At 40.8% G+C, this 22451-nt stretch overlaps 1 protein-coding gene across 1 annotated transcript in view; it reads left to right on the forward strand.

The window, feature by feature from the left end:
• Positions 1-22451, forward strand: part of C9 (complement C9) — a 97983-nt gene that overhangs the window by 8523 nt on the left and 67009 nt on the right. The window contains exons 2-4 of the mRNA XM_045132892.1: positions 17705-17804; positions 18144-18288; positions 18691-18838. Of these exons, the coding sequence (XP_044988827.1) occupies positions 17705-17804; positions 18144-18288; positions 18691-18838 (393 nt within the window). The remainder of the gene's footprint in view (positions 1-17704; positions 17805-18143; positions 18289-18690; positions 18839-22451) is intronic.

The following is a 22451-nucleotide window of genomic DNA, read 5'->3' on the forward strand; positions in this document are numbered from 1 at the left end:
CCAGATGACAACTCACTGGAAGGTATCCCATCCCTGGCACTAAAAATTTTCTAGCAGCAATCTATGGCTCCTGAGTGTTTCATTGTCCAAAAAAGTAGGTTTCCACATGAGTTATTTATATCCTTTTAGATTTTGATTAGCCCTTCCTCCACCTTTTCTTTACTCAATCTCTTCCCCTGACCTCACTTTCAGTCTTTTCACCCCCATTAATCTATTCTTCTAATTACATATATATATATATATATATATATATATATATATATAATACCATTCTATTAAGTACCCCCCTCCCTTCCTTTCTCCTCCCTTTTAATATCTTTTCTAGACTACTTGCCTCTGCTACTGAGTTTTGTCCTTCTCACACAGAAGCACAATTATCTGTAGCTAGGATCCACATATGAGAGAGAACATGTGGCACTTGGCTTTCTGGGCCTGGGTTACCTCACTTAGTATAATCCTTTCCAGATCCATCCATTTTTCTGCAAATTTCATAACTTCATTTTTCTTTACTGCTGACTAGAACTCCATTGTATAAATGTGCCATATCTTCATTATCCATTCATCAGTTGAGGGACATCTAGGCTGGTTCCATTTCCCAGTTATTGTGAATGGAGCAGCAATAAACATGGCAGAGAATGTACTTCTAAGGAAATGAGATGAGTCCTTCGGATATATGCCTAGGAGTGCTATAGCTGGGTCATATGGTAGATCAATCTTTAGCTATTTTAGGAACCTCCACACTGATTTCCACAATGGCTGGACCAGATTGCATTCCCACCAGCAGTGCAGAAGGGTTCCTTTTTTTCCACATCCCTGCCAGCATTTATGGTCATTTGTTTTCATGATGGTAGCCAATCTGACAGGAGTGAGATGGAATCTCAATGTAGTTTTAATCTGCATTTCCCTGATGACTAGGGATGTAGAACATTTTTTAGATGCTTATACGTGATTCATATTTCTTCTTTTGAGAACTCTCTATTTAGCTCCATAGGCCATTTTTAATTGGCTTGATTGATTTCTTATTATTTAATTTTTTGAGTTCTTTGTATATCCTAGATATTAATCCTCTATCAGATATATAGCTGGCAAAGACTTTTTCCCATTCTGTAGGTTGGCTCTTTGCTTTATTCACAGTGTCCTTTGCAGTGAAAAATCTTTGTAATTTCATGAGGTTACAGCAGTCAATCTGTGGCTTTATTTCTTGAGCAACTGGTGCTATATTCAGAAAGTCTTTGCCAAGACAAATATGTTGAAGGGTTTCCCCTACTTTTTCCTCTAGCAGTTTCAGAGTTTCATGTCTGATGTTAAGGTCTTTAATCCATTTGGACTTAATTCTTGTACATGGAGAGAAAGAAGAATCTATTTTCATCTTTCTACAGATAAATATCCAGTTTTCCCAGCAGCATTTGCTGAAGAGGCTGTCTTTTTTCCAATGAGTATTTTTGGCATCTTTATCAAATATAAGATGGCTATAGCTATCTGGACTTGCTTCTGGGTCCTCTATTCTGTTCCATTGATCTACATGTCTGCTTTTGGGCCAGTACCATGCTGTTTTTGTTACTATGGCTCTGTAGTATAGGTTAAGAATCAGGTATAGTGATACCACCAGCCTCATTTCTGTTGCTCAGTATTAGGTATTTTGTGATTGCAAGTGAATTTTTGGATTGTTTTTGCTATTTCCGTGAAGAATGCCATTGGAATTTTGATGGGGATTGCATTAAATGTGTAATTTGGTAAGATTGCCATTTTCACAATATTGATTCTTCCAATCCAGGAACAAGGGATGTTTTTCCATTTCCTAGCATCCTCTGCAATTTCTCGCTTGAATGTTTTATAGTTTTCATTGTAGAGATCCTTTACTTCCTTGGTTAGGTTTATTCCAAGGTAATTTATTTCCTTTGATGTAATTGCAAATAGGAGTGATTCTCTGATTTCATTCCCTGTGTATTTGTTGTTAGTATATAGGAATGCTACTGATTTATGTGTATTTATTTTGCATCCTGCTACATGGTTGTAGGTTTTTATCAGCTCTAACAGTTTGCTAGTAGAGTCTTCAGGGTCCTTTATGTATAGAATCATGTCATCTACAAATAATGATAACTTGATCTCTTCCTTTCCAATTTGAATCCCTTTTATGTGTGTCTCTTGCCTTATTGCTATGGCTAAGACTTCCAAAACTATATTAAATAAAAGTGGGGACAGTGGACACCCTTGTCTTGTTCCTGATTTTAGTGGAAAAGCTTCCAGTTTTTCCCCATTTAGTAATAAATTGGCTGTAGGCTTGTCATAAATAGCTTTTATTATATTAAGATATGATCCTTCTATTCCTAGTCTCTGTAGGACTTTTATAATGAAGGGATATTGGACTTTGTCAAATGCATTTTCTGTGTCTAATGAGATAATCATATGATTTTTGTCCTTCAGTCCATTTATATAATGTATTACAGTTATTGATTTGCATATGTTGAACCATCCTTGCATCTCTGGTATAAGGCCTACTTGGTCTGGGTGAATGATCTTTCTGATATATTTTTGTATTCTGTTTGCCAATATTGTGTTGAGAATTTTTGCATCTATGTTCATAAGGGAGATTGGTCTGTAATTTTCTTTTTTTGTTCTATCTTTGCCTGGTTTTGGTAACAGAGTGATGCTGGCTTCATAGAAGGAGTTTGGTAGGATTCCTTCTTTTTCTGTTTTATGGAAAAGCTTAAGAAGCAATGGTGTTAGTTCTTCCCTGAAGGTCTAGTAAAATTCAGCAGTGAATCCAGCTGGGCCTGGACTTTTTTTATTTGGGAGATTTTTGATAACTGCTTGGATCTCCATACTTGTTATAGGTCTATTTAAGTGACTAATCTCATTTTGATTTAATTTAGGTAGGTCATATAAATCAAGGAAATCATCCATTTCTTTCAGATTTTCATACTTACTGGAGTATATGTTTTTATAGTATGTCCATATGATACTTTGAATTTCTCTGGTATCTGTTGTGATGTTGCCTTTTTCATCTCTAATTTTATTAATTTGTATATCTTCTCTCTTTCTTTCTTTTTTTCAATTTTTATTTTTATTTTTTTATTTTATTTTATTTTAATTTTTATTAACATTTTCCATGATTATAAAATATATCCCATGGTAATTCCCTCCCTCACCACCCTCACACTTTCCCATTTGAAATTCCATTCTCCATCATATTACCTCCCCATTACAATCATTGTAATTACATATATACAATATCAACCTATTAAGTATCCTCCTCCCTTCCTTTCTCTACCCTTTATGTCTCCTTTTTACCTTACTGGCCTCTGCTACTAAGTATTTTCATTCTCACGCAGAAACCCAATCATCTGTAGCTAGGATCCACATATGAGAGAGAACATGTGGCACTTGGCTTTCTGGCCCTGGGTTACCTCACTTAGTATAATCCTTTCCAGATACATCCATTATTCTGCAAATTTCATAACTTCATTTTTCTTTACTGCTGACTAGAACTCCATTGTATAAATGTGCCACATCTTCATTATTCACTCATCAGTTGAGGGACATCTAGGCTGGTTCTATTTCCCAGCTATTATAAATTGAGCAGCAATAAACATGGTTGAGCGCGTACTTCTAAGGAAATGAGATGAGTCCTTTGGATATATGCCTAGGAGTGCTATAGCTGGGTCATATGGTAGATCAATCTCTAGGTGTTTTAGGAACCTCCACACTGTTTTCCACAATGGCTGGACCAGATTGCATTCCCACCAGCAGCGTAGAAGGGTTCCTTTTATTCCACATCCCTGCCAACATTTATGATCATTTGTTTTCATGATGGTGGCCAATCTGACAGGAGTGAGATGGAATCTCAATGTAGTTTAAATCTGCATTTCCCTGATGACTAGTGACGTAGAACATTTTTTTAGATGCTTATATGCCATTCGTATTTCTTCCTTTGAGAACTCTCTATTTAGCTCCATAGCCCATTTTTTGATTGGCTTGTTTGATTCCTTATTATTTAACTTTTTGAGTTCTTTGTATATCCTAGATATTAATCCTCTATCAGATATATAGCTGGCGAAGATTTTTTCCCATTCCGTAGGTTGCCTCTTTGCTTTTTTCACTGTGTCCTTTGCAGTGCAAAATCTTTGTAATTTCATGAGATCCCAGTGATTAATCTGTGGTTATATTGCCTAAGCAATTGGGGTTGTATTCAGAAAGTCTTTGCCAAGACCAATATGTTGAAGGGTTTCCCCTACTTTTTCCTCTAGCAGTTTCAGAGTTTCAGGTCTCATGTTAAGGTCTTTAATCCATTTGGACTTAATTCTTGTGCATGGCGAGAGAGAAGAATCTATTTTCATCCTTCTGCAGATATATATCCAGTTTTCAAAACACCATTTGCTGAAGAGGCTGTCTCTTCTCCAATGAGTATTTTGGGAATTTTTATCTAATATCAGGTGGCTATACCTACTTGGGCTTACTTCTGGGTCCTCTATTCTGTTCCAATGATCTACATGTCTGTTTTTGTGCCAGTACCATGCTGTCTTTGTTACTATGGCTCTGTAGTATAGGTTAAAATCAGGGATGGTGATACCACCAGCCTCATTTTTGTTGCTCAGTATTATTTTAGATATTCGAGGTTTTTTGTGATTCCAGATGAATTTTTGGATTGTTTTTTCTATTTCCATGAAGAACGCCATGGAATTTTGATAGGGATTGCATTAAATGTGTAGATTGCTTTAGGTAAGATTGCCATTTTCACAATATTGATTCTTCCAATCTAGGAACAAGGGATGTTTCTCCACTTTCTAGTGTCTTCTGCAATTTCTCGCTTGAGTGTTTTAAAGTTCTCATTGTAGAGATTCTTTACTTCCTTGGCTAGGTTGATTCCAAGGTACTTTATTTTTTTTGATGCAATTGTGAATGGGAGTGATTCTCTGATTTCATCCTCTGTGTGTTTGTTGTTAGCATATATGAAGGCTACTGATTTCTGTGTATTTATTTTGTATCCTGCTACATTGCTGTAGGTTTTGATCAGCTCTAACAGTTTGCTAGTAGAGTCTTTAGGGTCCTTTATGTATAGAATCATGTCATCTGCAAATAATGATAACTTGATCTCTTCCTTTCCAATTTGTATCCCTTTTATGTGTGTCTCTTGCCTTATTGCTATGGCTAAGACTTCCAAAACTATATTAAATAGAAGTGGGGACAGTGGACACCCTTGTCTTGTTCCTGATTTTAGTGGAAAAGCTTCCAGTTTTTCCCCATTTAGTAATATGTTGGCTGTAGGCTTGTCATAAATAGCCTTTATTATATTGAGATATGTTCCTTCTATTCCCAGTCTCTGTAGGACCTTTATCATGAAGGGATGTTGGATTTTGTCAAATGCTTTCTCTGCATCTAATGAGATGATCATGTGATTTTTGTCCTTCAACCTGTTTATGTAATGTATTACATTTATAGATTTGCGTATGTTGAACCATCCCTGCATCTCTGGGATAAAGCCTACTTGGTCAGGGTGAATGATCTTTTTGATATACTCTTGTATTCTGTTTGCCAATATTTTGTTGAGAATTTTTGCATCTATGTTCATGAGGGAGATTGGTCTGTAATTTTCTTTTTTTGTTCTATCTTTGCCTGGTTTTGGTATCAGGGTGATGCTGGCCTCATAGAAGGAGTTTGGTAGAATTCCTTCTTTTTCTATTTCCTGGAAAAGCTTAAGAAGCAATGGTGTAAGCTCTTCCTTAAAATTCTGGTAAAATTCAGCAGTGAATCCATCCGGGCCTGGGATTTTTTTAGTTGGGAGATTATTGATAACTGTTCGGATCTCCATGTTTGTTATAGGTCTATTTAAGTGATTAATCTCATTTTGATTTAATTTAGGTAGGTCATATAGATCAAGGAAATCATCCATTTCTTTCAGATTTTCATACTTTGTGGAGTATATGCTTTTATAGTATGTCCCTATGATTGTTTGAATTTCTCTGGAATCTCTTGTGATGTTACCTTGTTCATCTCTGATTTTATTAATTTGTGTGTGTTCTCTCTTTCTTTTTGTCAGATTTGCTAAGGGTTTATCAATCTTGTTTATCCTTTCAAAGAACCAACTCTTTGTTTCATTAATTCTTTGGATTGTTCTTTTTGTTTCTATTTCATTAATTTCTGCCCTAATCTTTATTATTTCTTCCCATCTACTGATTTTTGGTTTGCCTTGTTCTTCTTTTTCCAAGGCTTTAAGGCAAAGCATTAGGTCGTTTACTTGCGACCTTTCTAATTTCTTAATATAGCCACTTAAGGCTATAAATTTACCTCTTAGAACTGCCTTCATTGTGTCCCAGAGATATTGGTATGTTGTGTTCTCATTATCATTTGACTCTATAAATTTTTTGATTTCTTTCTTGATTTCTTTATTGACCCATTCATCATTTAGTAGTGTATTGTTTAGTTTCCATGATTTTGTGTATGCTCTATAGCCTTTCTTGCTACTGATTTGTAGTTTAATTCCATGGTGGTCAGATAGAATGCAAGGAATTATTTCAATTTTCCTGAATTTGTTAAGATTTGCTTTGTGTCCTAATATATGTTCTATTTTAGAGAATGTTCCATGTGCTGCTGAAAAGAGTGTATATTCTGCAGCCTTTGGATGAAATGTCCTGTATATATCTGTTAAGTCCATTCCTTCTATGACCTCATTTGGTCCAGATGCCTCTCTGTTTATTTTTTCCTGTGATGACCTGTCAATTGATGAGAGTGAGGTGTTAAAGTCACCCACCACCACTGTTTGGGGTTATCTGTGACCTTAGTTCTAATAGTGTTTGTTTGACGAATTTGGGAGCCCCCATGTTAGGTGCATATATGTTTAGGATTGTAATGTCCTCCTGTTGGAGTGTGCCCTTAATCAATATAAAGTGACCTTCCTTATATTTCTTGACTAATGCTGGACTAAAGTCTACCCTGTCCAATATTAGGATAGCAACCCCTGCTTTTTTTCTAGGCCCATTTGCTTGAAACACCATCTTCCAAACTTTCACCCTAAGATAATGTCTATCCTTTGTAGAAAGGTGAGTTTCTTGAAGACAACAAATTGTAGGATCCTGCTTTTTAACCCAGTCTGCAAATCTATGTCTTTTCATTGGGGCATTGAGGCTGTTGATATTAAGAGATATTATTGAAAGGTGTGTATTTATGTTTGCCTTTTTTTTTTTTTTTTTTTTTTTTTTGTGGTTCTGGTTCTACCTGTGCTCTCTTCTGTTAACTAGTATTTGAGTATTGCTTGTTTTTTCTAGGTTCCTTATATGTGTGCTTTTCCTTTTCTTCAGCATCTATCAAGTATTTTCTGTAGAGCTGGTTTTGTCTTCAAATACTCCTTTAACCTGCTTTTGTCATGGAATGTCCTTATTTCTCCGTCTATTTGAATGGATAACTTTGCAGGATAAAGTAACCTTGGTTGACTGTTGTTATCTTTCAGAACTTGGAATATATCACCCCAAGCCCTTCTGGCTTTAAAGTTTGTGTTGAATAATCTGCTGTAATACTGTTGGGCTTACTTTTGTAGGTAACTTGATTTTTCTCTCTAACTGCTTTCAATATTTTTTCTTTGGTGTGTGTGTTTGGAAGTTTGATTATAATATGGCGAGGAGAGGTTCTTTCCAGGTTTTGTCTGGCTGGGGTTCTAAAGGCTTCCTGTATCTGTATTGGCACCTCTTTCCCAATTTGGTGGAAATTTTCTTCTATGATTTTGTTGAAGACACCTACTATGCCTTTTGAGTGAAATTCTTCTCCTTCTACTATGCCCTGAATGCTAATATTTGATCTTTTCATAGTGTCCCGAATATCTTGAAATTCCCACCCATACTTTTCTATAAGTTTGTGTTTCTCTTTTTTGGCCTGTATTAGATCTGCCACCTGGTCTTCTATCTTAGATATTCTGTCCTCTCCTTCATCCATTCTACTGGTGAGATTTTCTACAGAGTTTTACATTTCATTAACTGTGTTCTTCATTGCTAGTAATTCTGACTAGTTTTTCTTTATTATTTCTATTTCCTTATTTATATCTTGTATTGCCTTCTTTATTTCATGAAATTGGTGTCCTGCATCTTCTTTGATTCCTTTGATTTCCTCTTTAAGTTCCTCTTTGACTCCTTTAATTTGTTCTCTGACTTCTTTGAACATATTTACAATCATTCTTTTGAAATCTTTTTCAGGCATTTCCTCTAACTCGTTCTCACTGGAGGTCATTTCTGATGCATTAATACTTTTAGGTGGATTTATATCGCCTTGCTTTTTAGTGTTTCTTGTGTTATAATGTATATATTTTTGCATCTTAGATTAAGTTAATGCTTGGATTTTCTAGCTAGCTGGGTATTCTTAGCTGTATCAATTGATTTGATGTTATATATTTTCAGGGTAGGAGCTTAAGGTGTTAGATGTGGCTCTTAAGACTCTCAGAGTATCTACAAAGGTGCTCCTAGGGGTTGAGTTTCCCTGCTATGGGAGTATTGAAGTAGGCTGAGTGGAGTAAAACACAGGTAGATTCTAAAAGTTAACTAAACACTGTACCCATTCAGTCAAAAACAGCCCCAAGTATGTATGCCAGAGTAGTTATTATAACAACCAGATCCTCTATCAACAAAGAGGTTAAGATTTCTGGTCTGTTGAGGGATCCCAGTCAGCTTGTGACCAAGTGAGACCCTTCCCTGGTGCAAACCCAGTTACCTTGGATGAGTTTGGTCTCAGTCAAGTTGCTGCCTTGGTCGTCAGGCTGTTGTTCTGATTTCTGGAGCTGGGCACTTGCTTTTCCTGTGGGGCAAACCAAGCCTGGCAACTGTGGCCCTGCAGATCAGCACCCCCACTGCTGGAACTGCTGCTGCGAAAGCTGCCTCTGCTGGGTCTGTCAGCAGCTCAAGCTGCCGCTGCTGAGCCCAATGCTGCTGTTGCCTCTGCTGCTGCTGCTGCTGTAGCTTCCACTTCTGGAGCCACTGCTGTTGCTGAAGCTGCTGTTGCTGGGTCTGCTGTTGTTGCTGCTCCTGGGTGTGCTGCTGCTGGGTCTGCTGGTACCGGTTCCGGAGCTGCTGATGTTGCTGCCGAGCTCTGCTCCTGCTTGGGTCCTGCTGCTGGCTCAAGTTGGCGTGACCAGGTCCCGGGCCGCTGCTCTGTTCGCTGGAGGTGGGCTCAGGCAGTGGGGGAGGGGAGGGAGCCACAGCTGCTCTGGTTCTCTCGCTGCTCCACGTGTTCTTCTACCTCGCGGTCTGCTCCTCCATTGCTCACTGCCGCTCTCCCTTCACGTTTCCCGAGTTGCGGAGAGTGCGGTGTGAGGGGAAAATCCCGCACCTGGCTTTTCCTGTGGCTGGAGCCGAGCCTGGCGGCTTTCTGGTGCGCCCCCGCCCCGGTTGGCAGAGCTGCCGTGGCCGCTTTTGCCGGCCTGTACAGGCTCTGGATGCTCTGGATCTCTCCTACTTCTCCGCTGCTGCTTCAATTTCCTATACACCTCACTTTTTAGTAAAAGTATGTATTTTGCTGAGTTTTTTTGGTCTTTTTCCCCCCAGGCTGCTTTGGCGTGGTACTTACACTGCCATCTTAACAGGAAGTCTCTCTTTTCTCTTTTGGTCAGATTTGCTAAAGGTTAATCAATCTTGTTTATCCTTTCAAAGAACCAACTTTTTGTTTCATTGATTCTTTGGATTTTTTTGTTTCTATTTCATTAATTCCTGCCCTAATCTTTATTATTTCTTCCCATCTGCTGATTTTTGGTTTGCCTTGTTTTTCTTTTTCCAAGGCTTTAGAATGAAGCATTAGGTCATTTACTTGTGACCTTTCTAATTTTTAATATAGGCACTTAAAGCTATAAATTTCTCTCTTAGGACTGCCTTCATTGTATCCCAAATGTTTTGTATGTTGTGTTCTCATTATCATTTTACTCTATGTATTTTTTTGTTTCTTGATTTTGTCATTGACCCATTTCTCATTTAGTGGTATATTGTTTAGTTTCCATGATTTTGTGTATGCTCTATAGCTTTTTCTGCTATTGATTTGTAGTTTGATCCCATTGTGATCAGATAGAGTTCAAGGAATTACTTCAATTTTCCTGTATTTGTTAAGATTTGTTTTGTGTCCTAATATATGGTCTATTTTAGAGAATGTTCCATGTACTGCTGAAAAGAATGCATATTCTGCAGCATTTGGATTAAATGTCCTGTAGATATCTGTTAGGTCCATTTGTTCTATGACCTCATTTAATCTAGTTGCATCTCTGTTTATTTTTTGCTGGGATGACCTGTCAGTTGATGAGTGTGGCGTGTTGTAGTCACCCATTACAAGTGTGTTTGGTGTTATCTGTGACCTTAGTTCTAATAGAATGAGTTTGGTGAAGTTGGGAGCCCCTATGTTAGGTGCATATATGTTTAGGATTGTAATGCCCTCCTGTTGGAGGGTGCCTTTAATCAATATAAAGTGACCTTCCTTATTTTTCCTAATTAATGTTGTTCTGAAGTTTACTCTGTCAGAAATTAGGATAGCAACCCCTCCTTGCTTTCTGGGCTCATTTGCTTGAAACACCATTTTCCAACCTGCGGCGAACTCCCTGACCAGCAGGAGAAGAACGACCAGCAAACAAAGATCCTTCTTGATCACACTTTATTGGAGAGCCTCTTGGTTAACAGGAAAGTTGATGGCGAAGGGGCGAGGGGCACGGGAGTGTAGCTGCTTTTATAGGGTGTCGTACTACGGGGCACCCACTGATTGGTTGCTATGCCTTTACCCAACCACAGGAGCCACAGGATAGGCTCAAGACAGCTGATGTCAAGCGCATGCGCACTCTTGGGCGCAGCTGGCGCCAAGGTGTTGCCTAATAAGGAGTTGTTTTCCTCAAGGCTGCCAGGAAGCCAGCGCCATCTTGTAATGGCGTCTGTAGCCGCTCCCTGCACCAACCTTTAACCCTAAGATAGTGTCCATCCTTTGTGGAAAGCTGATTTTCTTGGAGGCAACAAATTGAAGGATCCTGCTTTTGAACCCAGTCTGTAAGCCCATGTCTTTTGGTTGGGGCACTGAGGTGGTTGATATTAAGAGTTAGTATTGAAAGGTGTTTTTTTTTTTTTTGCTTTTCAAGGCAGGGTCTCACTCTAGCCCAGGCTGACCTGTAATTCTCTATGTAGTCAGTATGGAGTCTCAGGGTGGCCTCAAACGCACAGTGATCCTCCTACCTCTGCCTCTTGAGTGCTGGGATTAAAGGCGTGTGTCACCACACCTGGCTTGAAAGGTGTGTTTTTTTTTCTTTTTTTTTTGCCATTTTTCTTGTTTTGTAGTTTTACCTTTGCTCTCTTGTATTAACTAGTATTTGAGTATTGTTTGTTTTTTCCAGGTTCCTTATATGTGTGCTTTTCCTTTTCTTCAGCATGGAGGATCCTTTCAAATATTTTCTGTAGAGCTGGTTTTGTCTTCAAATATTCCTTTAGTCTGTTTTTGTTCAGGAATGTCCTTATTTCTCTGTCTATTTGAATGGATATCTTTGTAGTATAAAGCAACATTGGCTGACATTTGTCATCTTTCAGAACTTGGAATACATCATTCTAAACTCTTCTGGCTTTAGAAGTTCGTGTTGAGTAATCTGCTGTGATCAGGATGGACTTGCCTTTGTATGTGACTTGATTTTTCATTCTGCTTTCAGTATATTTTCTTTGGCTTGTGTGTTTGGTAGTTTAATTATAATATGGCGAGGAGAGGTTCTTCCCAGGTTTTGTCTGTTTGGTGTTCTAAAAGCTTCCTGTATCTGCATTGGCATCTTGCCTAACTTGGGGGAAGTTTTCTTCTATGATTTTGTTGAAAATGCCTACTATGCTTTTGGAGTGAAATTCTTCTCCTTCTGTTATACCCTGAATTCTTATGTTTGATCTTTTCATAGTTTTCCAAATATCTTGAAATTCTCATTCATACTTTCCTTTAGTTTGTCTTTCTCTTTGTTGGATTGTATTAGATCTGCCACCTGGTCTTCTACTTCAGATATTCTGTTCTCTCCTTCGTCCATTCTACTGGTGAGGTTTTCTACAGAGTTTTTCATTTTACTGACTGTGCCCTTCAGTGCTAGTATTTCTGACTGGTTTTTCTGTATTATTTCTATTTCCTCAATTATGTCTTGTATTGACATCCTTATTTAATTAAATTGGTTTCCTGTGTCTTCTTTGATTCCTTTGATTTCCTCTTTGATTTCTTTGAACATATACACCTCACTTTTTAGTAGAAGAATGTATTTTGCTAGGTTTTTTTTTTTCTTTTTCTTCCCTATGCTGCTTTGGTGTGGTTGCTATGCCATTATCTTAACTGGAAATCTGAGGATCATGCTTTTTTGTTTTTATTTGGTTTGTTGTTTTGAATCCTATTGTACTTCCCATGTTTGGTCAACAATAATTAACAATGTTTTGTGGATAAAGGGAAGCTGCTGTATGAGAATGCACAAAGAAAATTGAAAAATAGGCCAGGCGTGGTGGCGCATGTCTTTAATTCTAGCACTCGGGAGGCAGAAGTAGTAGGATCACTTTGAGTTCTAGGCCAGCCTGAGACTACATAGTGAATTCAGGATCAGCCTGAGCTAGAATGAGACCCTACCTCAAAAAACTAAAAGAGAAATAAAGAAAGAAACTTGAATTGTAGAAGATTATATAATAGGTTTCCAGGAGATTAAAACTAACTAACTAAATAAATAAATAAAGCATGTCCAATGTGATAAGTAGGGAATTATTCAATTAGAGATCTAAGGACATGGGAAGTGTGGATCACCTTGAAATTTAACAATTTTTATTTACTTATTTGTAAATATTTGTAAATTTGAGAGAGATAGTCAGAATAGACAGAGAGAGAATGGGTGCACCAGGGCCTCTAACACTGCCAACAAACTCCAGGCATATGAGCCACATTGTACATCTGGCTTATGCGGGTACTGGAAAATTGAGCCTGGGTCCTTAGGCTTCACAGGCAAGTGCTTTAACTGCCAAACATCTCTCCAGCCCCAGATGTGGTGGTGCACACTTTTAATCCCAGCACTTGGGAGGCAGAGGTAGGAGGATTGCCATGAGTTCGAGGCCACCCTGAGACTTGGTAGTGAATTCCAGGTCAGCCTGGGCTAGAGTGAGACCCTACCTCAAAAAAAAAAAAAAAAAAACAGGTTTAGGCTGGAGAGACTGCTCAGTAGTTAAGGTGCTTGCCAACAAAAGCCTAAGGACTCAGGTTCAATGCACCAGCACCCACATAAGCCACATGCACTTGGTAGTGCATGTGTCTGGAGTTCATTTGCAGTGGCTAGAAGCCCTGGTGCTCCCATTCTCGATCTCTCTCTCTCAAATAAAAATTTTAAAAACATATGTTCATTACCTCAAAGTTCTGGATATCAGAAATTTCAAATTGATCTCAGCAAGATAAAATCAAAGTATGAGAAAAATTAAGTTCTCTAATGAATGCTCTAGGAAAGAATTAACTTCCCTGCCATTCCCAGATTCTAGACCTGCAAGCATTTCTTCTCTTTCTTTCTTTCTTTCTCTCTTTCTTTCTTTCTTCCTTTCTTTCTTCCTTTCTTTTTTTTTTTCTTTTTGTTTGTTTTTTGCATTTTTTAGGTAGGGCCTCACTCTAGCCCAGGCTGACCTGGAATCCACTATGTACTCTCAGGGTGGTCTTGAACTCATGGTGATCCTCCTACCTCTGCCTCCCAAGTGCTGGGATTAAATACATGTGCCACCATGTTTGGCTTCTTTCCTTTCCTTTCTTTATCTGTCCCCTTTTCTTCCTTCCTTCCTTCATTTCTTTCTTCTTCTTTTTTTTTTTTTTTTGTTTACTTTCATTTTGTTTTGTTTTTCAAGGTAGGGTTTCATTCTAGCCCAGGCTAACGTGGAATTTACACTGTAGTCTCAGGATGGTCTTGAACTCACAGTGATCCTCCTATCTTTTCCTCCCAAGTGCTGGGATTAAAGGCTTGTGCCACTACACCCAGCACCCTGCAAGCATTTCTTTAAAAAAAATATTTTTATTTATTTATTAGAGATAGAAAGAGGAAGAGGTAGAGACAGTGAGTAAGAATAGGCACTCTAGGACCTCTAGACAGTGCAAATGAACTCCAAACACATGTGCCACAATGTGCATCTGCCTTACATGGGACCTGGAGAATCAAACCTGGGTCCTTAGGCTTCACAGGCAGGTGCCTTAATCGCTCAGCCATCTCTCCAGCCCTCTGCAAGCATTTCTTGACTCATTACCCTACTCATCCACCTTCCAAGCCAGCAGTAGTGGTTGAAGTTCCTTTCTATATCTTGGATCCCTCCTGCCTCTTCCATCTTTACTCCTCACTAAAGCTCTTTTCTTGTAACAGTTCATGAGGTTAGCATGGGCCTACCCCAAAGCAAAGGCTAACCTCTCCCCAACTCCATCTGTAAAGCAGTTTTGTCATGTTTTAACATATTCAGAGTCATGGGATACTGGGATACAGAGTCATGGGGCACTTTTGGAAGTCTCTGTTCATATCATGTTAGAAAATTTGAGCCTTGGGCTGGAGAGATGGCCTAGCAGTTAAGGCTCTTGCCTGTGAAGCCTAAGGACCCAGGTTCGATTCTCCAGGTCCCACTTAAGCCAAATGCACAAGGTGATGCATGCATCTGGAGTCCATTTGCAGTGCCTAGAGACCCTGGCACACCCATTCTCTATGTTCTCTGTCTCAAATAAATAATTTTTTTAGAAAAGAGGGCTGGAGAGATGGCTTAGCGGTTAAGGTGTTTGCCTGCAAAGCCAAAGGATCCTGGTTCAACTCTCCAGGACCAACATACATGAGATACACAAGGGGATGCATGCATCTGGAGTTCATTTGCAGTGGCTAGAGGCCCTGGCATGCCCACTCTCTCTCTCTCTATCTCTCTCTCTTCCCCCCACCTTCCTTACTCTCAAATAAATAAATAATAAAATATCTTTTTAAAAAAAGAAAACAAAATTTGAGCCTTGTCATACATGTAGTGAAAAACTATTGAAAAGTTTTTAGTAGGGGCAGGGTAACATCAAATTTGCATTTCTAAAAGATCCTTGAGGATGTCCTTTGGAAACTAAGTAAGAAACCGCTATAGTCATCTAGGAGAGATGCAATGTCAGTGAAGACCAGAGGAACATCTGGAAGAGATCAAGAAGGAAGGATGGACTGGAGAGTCATTTACAAGATTGCCAACAACAGGTTTTAGTACTCAATTAGATGTCAGAGACTAGGCTGGGAGAATGCAAGACAGCCGAGTAACACCCTGCCTTGTGCTACAATAACTCATAAATGAAGGAATTGCTTTGAAAGAAACGAGGAAGTAACGAATTCATTTGGGAATATGTCGGGTTCAATGGGCCATGAAGATGTCCAAGTGCAGATGTCAAGTTAGATATTGGATCCAAAAGTTTAATCTTCAGGAGACATGTCTGGATAGATGGCAGGCTTATCTCTGGGTGTTATTAGCATACACATGGAGACCAAACTGCTGGGAAATGCATGGAGGAGAGAGAGAGATCCAAAGACAGGAGCTTGGGGAATAAACAGTACTTGAAGGACTACAGAGAAGGAACCTGCCCAGCAGAGTAGAGGCCTGAGCAGGAAAGCTAGCAGATGCGGATATGGAGGATAGGCTGGGATCAGTCCACGGAAGGGAAGGAAGCTGGCAGGAAGCCAATACGATGAGTAAAGCGAAGTGTGTGAGCCACATGTTAGTCACCAATGACGGGCAAGAGCCCTGTTAGCAGGACAGGGGACCGAGTGAGAAGTCACTGGGAAATAAGAAGAGAAGCCAAAGTGCAGGCTACATTTGCAAAACAAATGTTGGCTATAAAGCATGGCGAATCTCCCAGTGACTAAAGGGCTGAAAGAGATGAGACCTGTTGGGGATGAGAGAAAACGTCAAGATGCTTATAGCAATTCCTACAAGAAGTATCAGTGGGAGGACAGGAGGAGGATGGGGTAGCTGGAGAAAACTAGATGGTATCTGTTCATCCATTAGCTTTTATTTGTTAAAATATTTTACTTTTATGTATTTGAGAGAGAAAGAGGGAGAAAGAGAGGATGGGCACCCCAGGGCTTCCAGCCACTGCAAACAAAGTCTAGAATCATGTGCTCCCCTGTGCATCTGGCTGACGCAGGTCCTGGGGAATCAAACCAGGGTCCTTTGGCTTTGCAGGCGAATGCCTTAACCACTAAACCATCTCACCAGCCCCAGCCATTGGCTTTTAAAATGTAACAGACTTGAACACATTGGATGACAAGTGGAGGGAGTGGTGTGAGAAGAGTGTAAAATGGACTCGTTCAGCTGGTCTGTCTGAGCTGGAGTTGAGATCTAGAGCTCTGCGAAGAGGCTGGTCCTGCCCTTCCCTCCCCCCTGCGAGAGGCTTGGCTATAAGGACACGTGCTGAGTTAGGAAGTCAAGACAGAATATGTGTAGGATTCCTGTTCAGTGACTTATTGCTGTTTTGCTTTACTTTTCCTTCCTTCCTTCCTTCTTTCTTTCTTTCTTTCTTTCTTTCTTTCTTTCTTTCTTTCTTTCTTTCTTTCTTTTGTTCATTCTTTTTTTCTCTTTCTGCTCACATGATGGTATAATTATCCAAGGTGAAGCTATGACTAGAAGAGACCTGAATGGTTAGCTAATGGAGAAAGGAAAGTTCAAAGCCAGAAAACAGCTGAAAGTCATAGCTGAGCATTGTGCCTGAGGTGGGGAGGAGAAGCTATATGTCCCAAAACACATGATGTTAAAACTCAGAATGAGGTGAGAAGTAAGTCCTGAGGTGCACTGTGGAGTGGTAAAGCATCTACTTTAGGACATATGTAGAGAGTTCTGGAGAGGAAGCTTTATGACAGGCTTGCTGCAGGAGTGGGTGGACTGGCTGGCGTAAGTCTGCATGAGAGCCAGGCAGCCCTAGGCTTTGCCAGCTTCTCAGAGGAAAGGAGACACATGGAGAACGTGAAACCAGACACCATGTCAGCTCTCCTCATCATCATTATCGTTGCTGTTGTTGAGAAGTTAAGAGTTAAATTAATATACAGTACAAGAATCCAGCAAAAGAATTGAAAATATGGGGCTGGAGAGATGGCTTAGCAGTTAAGACATTTGCCTGAAAAGCCAAAGGATCCTGGTTAGACTCTCTAGGACCCACATAAGCCAGATGCATAAGGAAGCACATGCATCTGACGTTCATTTGCAATGGCTAAAGACCCTGATGCGCCCATTCTCTCTCCCTCTCTCTGCCTCTTTCCCTCTCTCTTTCACTCTCAAATAAGTAATGTAAAAATAAAGTTTAAAAAAATTTTTTTTAAAAGAATTGAAAATATGAAACAACATGTGCTCAAATGTCATGGATGATACAGTAAAAGGATATGTGGTAGATTTGAAAGGGGAAAGAAGGGGCTGGAGGGATGGCTTAGGAATTAAGGCACTTTCCTGCAAAGCCAAAGGAACCAGGTTCACTTCCCCAGGACCCACGTAAAGCCAGATGCACAAGGTGGTGCATGTGTCTGGAGTTCGTTGGCAGTTGTGGAGTTCCTGGTGCACTCATATTCTCTGTCTCTCTGTCTCTCTCTCTCTCTTTCTCTCTCTCTCTTCTTATCTCCCTGCTTACAGATAAAATAGATAAAAATATCTTTAAAAATTGGGCATAGTAAATAAGCTGGCTTGCTAAGGCTTCTAGAAATAGGCATCCATAATGGACATTAACACTTGGTGGTTTGTTACCTTCCTTACAGTGAAGAGCCGATACCAGAAGATGGCTCTCCATTACCCATAGACTGCAGAATGAGCCCCTGGAGCGAATGGTCAAAGTGTGATCCTTGCCTCCAACAGAGAGTAAGTACTCATCTCAATTCTCTGATCTCCTCCGTAGAAAGTGACTTGATGGCATGTCCGAAGGAATGGCTCTGAGGTAAGGAGCACCCACAAACACCTTCCAACCAGAGAGAGATAACTGTTGAAATGAATGTGGATAACCCGACCAGGAAAGCTGGACAGTGGTTACAAGCTAAGTGTCACTTCACATCACATCAATGGCTGTCTCCACCACTTCTCTCTTAACACCATAGTCCCATTTTGGTGGTGGCGGGAGGGCTGCATGGAGTGATTGTTGCTCTATACCACAGGCCCTTTTCAGCAATAGGAAGCCTAACCTTTCCAATTGGTTTTGTGTAGTTTCGCTCACGCAGCATTGAGGTCTTCGGGCAATTTTCTGGGAGACGCTGTGTTGACTCTCTGGGAGATCAGCAGCAGTGTGTGCCCACGGAGGCTTGTGAGCAGGCTCAGGACAACTGTGGAGTTGACTTCCAGTGTGGTACAGGTAACCCTGCCATTCCACTTGCTCTCTGTGGGCCTTTGTATAAAAAAAGAAGTAGCCGGGTGTAGTGGTGCACGCCTTTAATCCCAGCACTTGGGGGGCAGAGGTAGGAGGATCGCTGTGAGTTCGAGGCCACCCTGAGACTACAGAGTGAATTCCAGGTCAGCCTGGGCTAGAGTGAGACCCCATCTTGGAAAAAAAAAAAAAAAGTAAACAGGCTTCTAAATACACATTCCCAAGTATAAACAGACCCACCCTCAACAAGGGTTCTCTATATATTTTGTAGAAAAAGTTCCAGTGTATCTACTTAGTAGTTCACTTGCAATGTTAAGCTGCATTTAATAATTTCAGCAAGAGAAAGCATTTGGCATTATACAACAGCGTATTTCCCGATTATGGCTGCAGGCAGGTGCATAAAGAAGCGACTTCTGTGTAATGATGACAATGACTGCGGAGATTTTTCAGATGAGGACAATTGTGAAGCTGATCCGCGCCCTCCCTGCCGAAACCGAGTCGCGGAGGAATCTGAAATGGCTCGGACAGCAGGCTTTGGGTTTGTATCTCACTTGCATCTTTCCAGGTGGAAATGGTCCCCAAGTCTCTCACAGTGATAAAGGACGAGTTTATGCCAAGGGCATATGGGCACAATGTCTGGGTCTGCCCTCTTCTTGGGAGACCTTTGAAGTGCCCTCCCTTCTCCCCCACCCAAAAGAAAAGCTCAGTAAGTGTCTCGGTGTACTTTGGCCATACTCTGATCTCAGTAAACGTCTGTAGGCTGAACCACGCTGTCAGGATGCAACTTCTCAGTGGAGTAGATGAGTTACTGTGGGTATGAATGTCAGGAAGACCACAGCAACACTGAAATGACTGTTGACATCTACAGTTGAGTGGCCCATAGCAGATCTGCCAATTCAATTAGAACACTGGAATCCCAAGAAACATTCCCTTCCATCGAAACTTCTCTTGAACTGACGACTGATTATAAATTCTGAAGATAGCTAGGCGTGGTGGCGCACGCCTTTAATCCCAGCACTCGGGAGGCAGAGGTAGGAGGATCGCCATGAGTGCAAAGCCACCCCGAGACTACATAGTGAATTCCAGATCAACTTGAGCTAGAGTGAGACCCTCCCTTGAAAAACAAAATAACAAAAGTTCTGAAGAGGTCGCAGACTTTGGGATTCAAAAGGAATGCGGTTATAAGAAGCAATTCTGATGCCAGAGACTGTTAAGGTTGAGGTTCCAATTCTCACTGCAGAGAGTTGGCAAGTCATCCATTGTACATATGGAACAAAGGGAGAGTGGTCTCTGGATTGTAACCCTAAGGGACATCTTTGAGTTTAGAACTTAGGGCTGTACAGAAGAGTCAATTCTTCAGATGTTGGTGCTCTGGGAATTGGAAAATGACAGACCTGAGGCTCTGTCTGCTCTAGTACAGTTGCGAGGCATCCCAGGGACATGGGCTGCATAATCTCCATCATTGTCCCTGAGGAATTCACAGCTGTTCCCATGCCTAGCTAGCAGTACATTGACAGAGGAAATGGTTCTGTTATACCAGCTATGATGTAATAGTCTCTTTATGCTCAGAGTTCCATGCCTATTTCAAAGAAGGTACTCAATGAAGAGGTGAATTATTTAAGGAATAATAATGATAATGATAACACATTCAGCTGGGTGTGGTGGCGCACACCTTTAATCCCAGCACTTGGGAGGCAGAGATAAAAGGATCACTGTGAGTTTGAGGCCAATCTGGGACTACGGAGTGAGTTCCAGGTCAGCCTGGGCTAGAGTGAGACCCTACCTTGAAAAACAAACAAACTCTGTTCAGTGCTTTTTAAAATAATGGCAATGAGCACCAGGTAAGACCAAAAGTAGGTTCCTGGGGTGATGAAATTCAGGCACAGAACTCCAGAATATAGAATAGGCGTGAGGAAAGGGAAGAAGATAAAGGAGATGCTAAGAGGGAGGCTTATGGAGGGGTAAGATAGGCCTCCTCAGTTGGGGTGATTTTCCCCACACGGGTCATTTAGAAACTTCTAAAGACCACTTTTTAAAAATACTTTATTTATTTACTTATTTGAGAGAAAGAGACAGACAGACAGATAGAGAATGGCGCATCAGGGCCTCCAGCCACTGCAAATGAACTCCAGATGCCTATGCCATCTTATACATGTGGGTTATGTGGGTACTAGGGAATCGAATCTGGGTCCTTAAGCTCTGTAGCCAGGTGTGTCTTAACTGCTAAGCCATCTCTCCAGTCCTCAAAGACCTTTTTTTTTTTTTTTTTTTTTTTGGTTTTTTGGTTTTTTGAGGTAGAGTTTCACTCTAGCTCAGGCTGACCTGGAATTTACTATGTAATCAATCACAGAGTGGCCTCAAACTCATGGCGATCCTCCTACCTCTGCCTCCCAAGTGCTGGGATTAAAGGCATGTGCCCCCATGCCTGGCTTAAAGACATTTTTAAAAAATATTTTGATTTATTTATTTGACAGAGAAAGAGAGGAGAGAGAGACAGAGAAAATGGGCATTCCAGGGCCTCTAGCCACTGCAAACAAACTCCAAATGTATGTGCCCCCTTGTGCAGCTGGCTAACGTGGGTCCTAGGGAATCGAACCTGGGTCCTTTGACTTTGCAGGCTAACACCTTAACTGCTAAGCCATCCCTCTGGCCCTTTAAAGCCCTTAAAGTTTTAATTGTTGTAACTTGGATGGTAAAATAGTGAGGAATGCCACTGGCATCTTGTGGATAGAGACCAAGGGTAATACTAAACATCCCACAACACACAGGCTGCCTCCGCCAAACTGTCAATGGTGCTGAGGTTGAAAACTCGTAGAGTAAAGTGCTAGGCACTTTCCAAGATAAAACTTCCATATCAGGTTTGGCTAAGAGTGAAAATGCCTCCTCTCTTGGAAGCCAATTGAAACATGTGCTTCTTCAATAAAAATAAGAACAAAATCGCAGGATAGCCGGGCGTAGTGGCACAAGCCTTTAATTCCAGCACCCAGGAGGCAGAGGTAGGAGGATCTCTGTGAGTTCAAGGCCAGCCTGGTACTACAGAGAGAGAGAGAGTTCCGAGTCAGCCTGGACATGAGTGAGACCCTGCCTCGAAAAGCCAAAATAGGGCCGGAGAGATGGCTTAGCAGTTAAGTGCTTGCCTGTGAAGCCTAAGGACCCCGGTTCGAGGCTCGGTTCCCCAGGTCCCACGTTAGCCAGATGCACAAGGGGGCGCACGCGTCTGGAGTTCGTTTGCAGTGGCTGGAAACCCTGGTGCGCCCATTCTCTCTCTCTCCCTCTATCCTTCTTTCTCTCTGTGTCTGTCGCTCTCAAATAAATATATATTTTTTTTAAAAAGAAAAGCCAAAATAAAAAAATAAAACATAAATTGCAGTATCTAAGTGGCAAGCACCAGATAACAGCATGCCAAGTCTCCTGTCTTCACTTCAGATACTCTTGTTCAGGCTTCACTCACATATTGCCTGCAGAGCCTCTGGCCTTCAGTCTACAGGTTGTGTGCTTGAATCAGAGACTGTGTGTTGTGCTTCCAGCTGAACAGGACTTCCCTGTAAAGGGCAGTGAGTGGCGGGGGGAGGGGGGGTTGTCTAGAACCTTCTGACCAGATCCCTAAATGCTCAGATTAGCACCACCCTTTCTGCTGCTCTTCTTGGGGCCACATGGCGAGTCTGTGGTGAAAGCCCATTACTATTTTATTTTACTTTACTTTGGGATCCAACGGTTTTATCTCTAATCTTCAACCAAAGAATTTGAAGCAGGGAATGACATATGTTATTTATTCTCACTCAGGGCAAATTTATAGTTTGTCTTATAGGAACAGAAAACAGGAAACTTGGCCCACTTTGCTGAAACACAATCATTCATAATCTATCGGTTTGCTCTGTTTGAGGAAAAGAAAAAATTTGTTATGTAGCATTTTCCAGGGAGTTTCATAATGCGGCATCCCAGAGAGCTGGCAGGGGACCCTTCAATAGCTCCTGCTTTACCACAATCAGGGGTGGTGTTGGGAAATATCAGTAGGTGAAACCCTCAAGGCTAAAAGGAGAGGCCCAGTTACAAGAAAGGTTAGCTGTAGAAATGGAAAATAAAGGCAGGCCCTGGCAAAATCAGTCCATCAACAGCTTTTATTAAATTCCCTATTGCCACGAGAAAAGATA

Source organism: Jaculus jaculus, chromosome 13 (genome assembly GCF_020740685.1).
Source record: "Jaculus jaculus isolate mJacJac1 chromosome 13, mJacJac1.mat.Y.cur, whole genome shotgun sequence".
NCBI lineage: Eukaryota > Metazoa > Chordata > Mammalia > Rodentia > Dipodidae > Jaculus > Jaculus jaculus.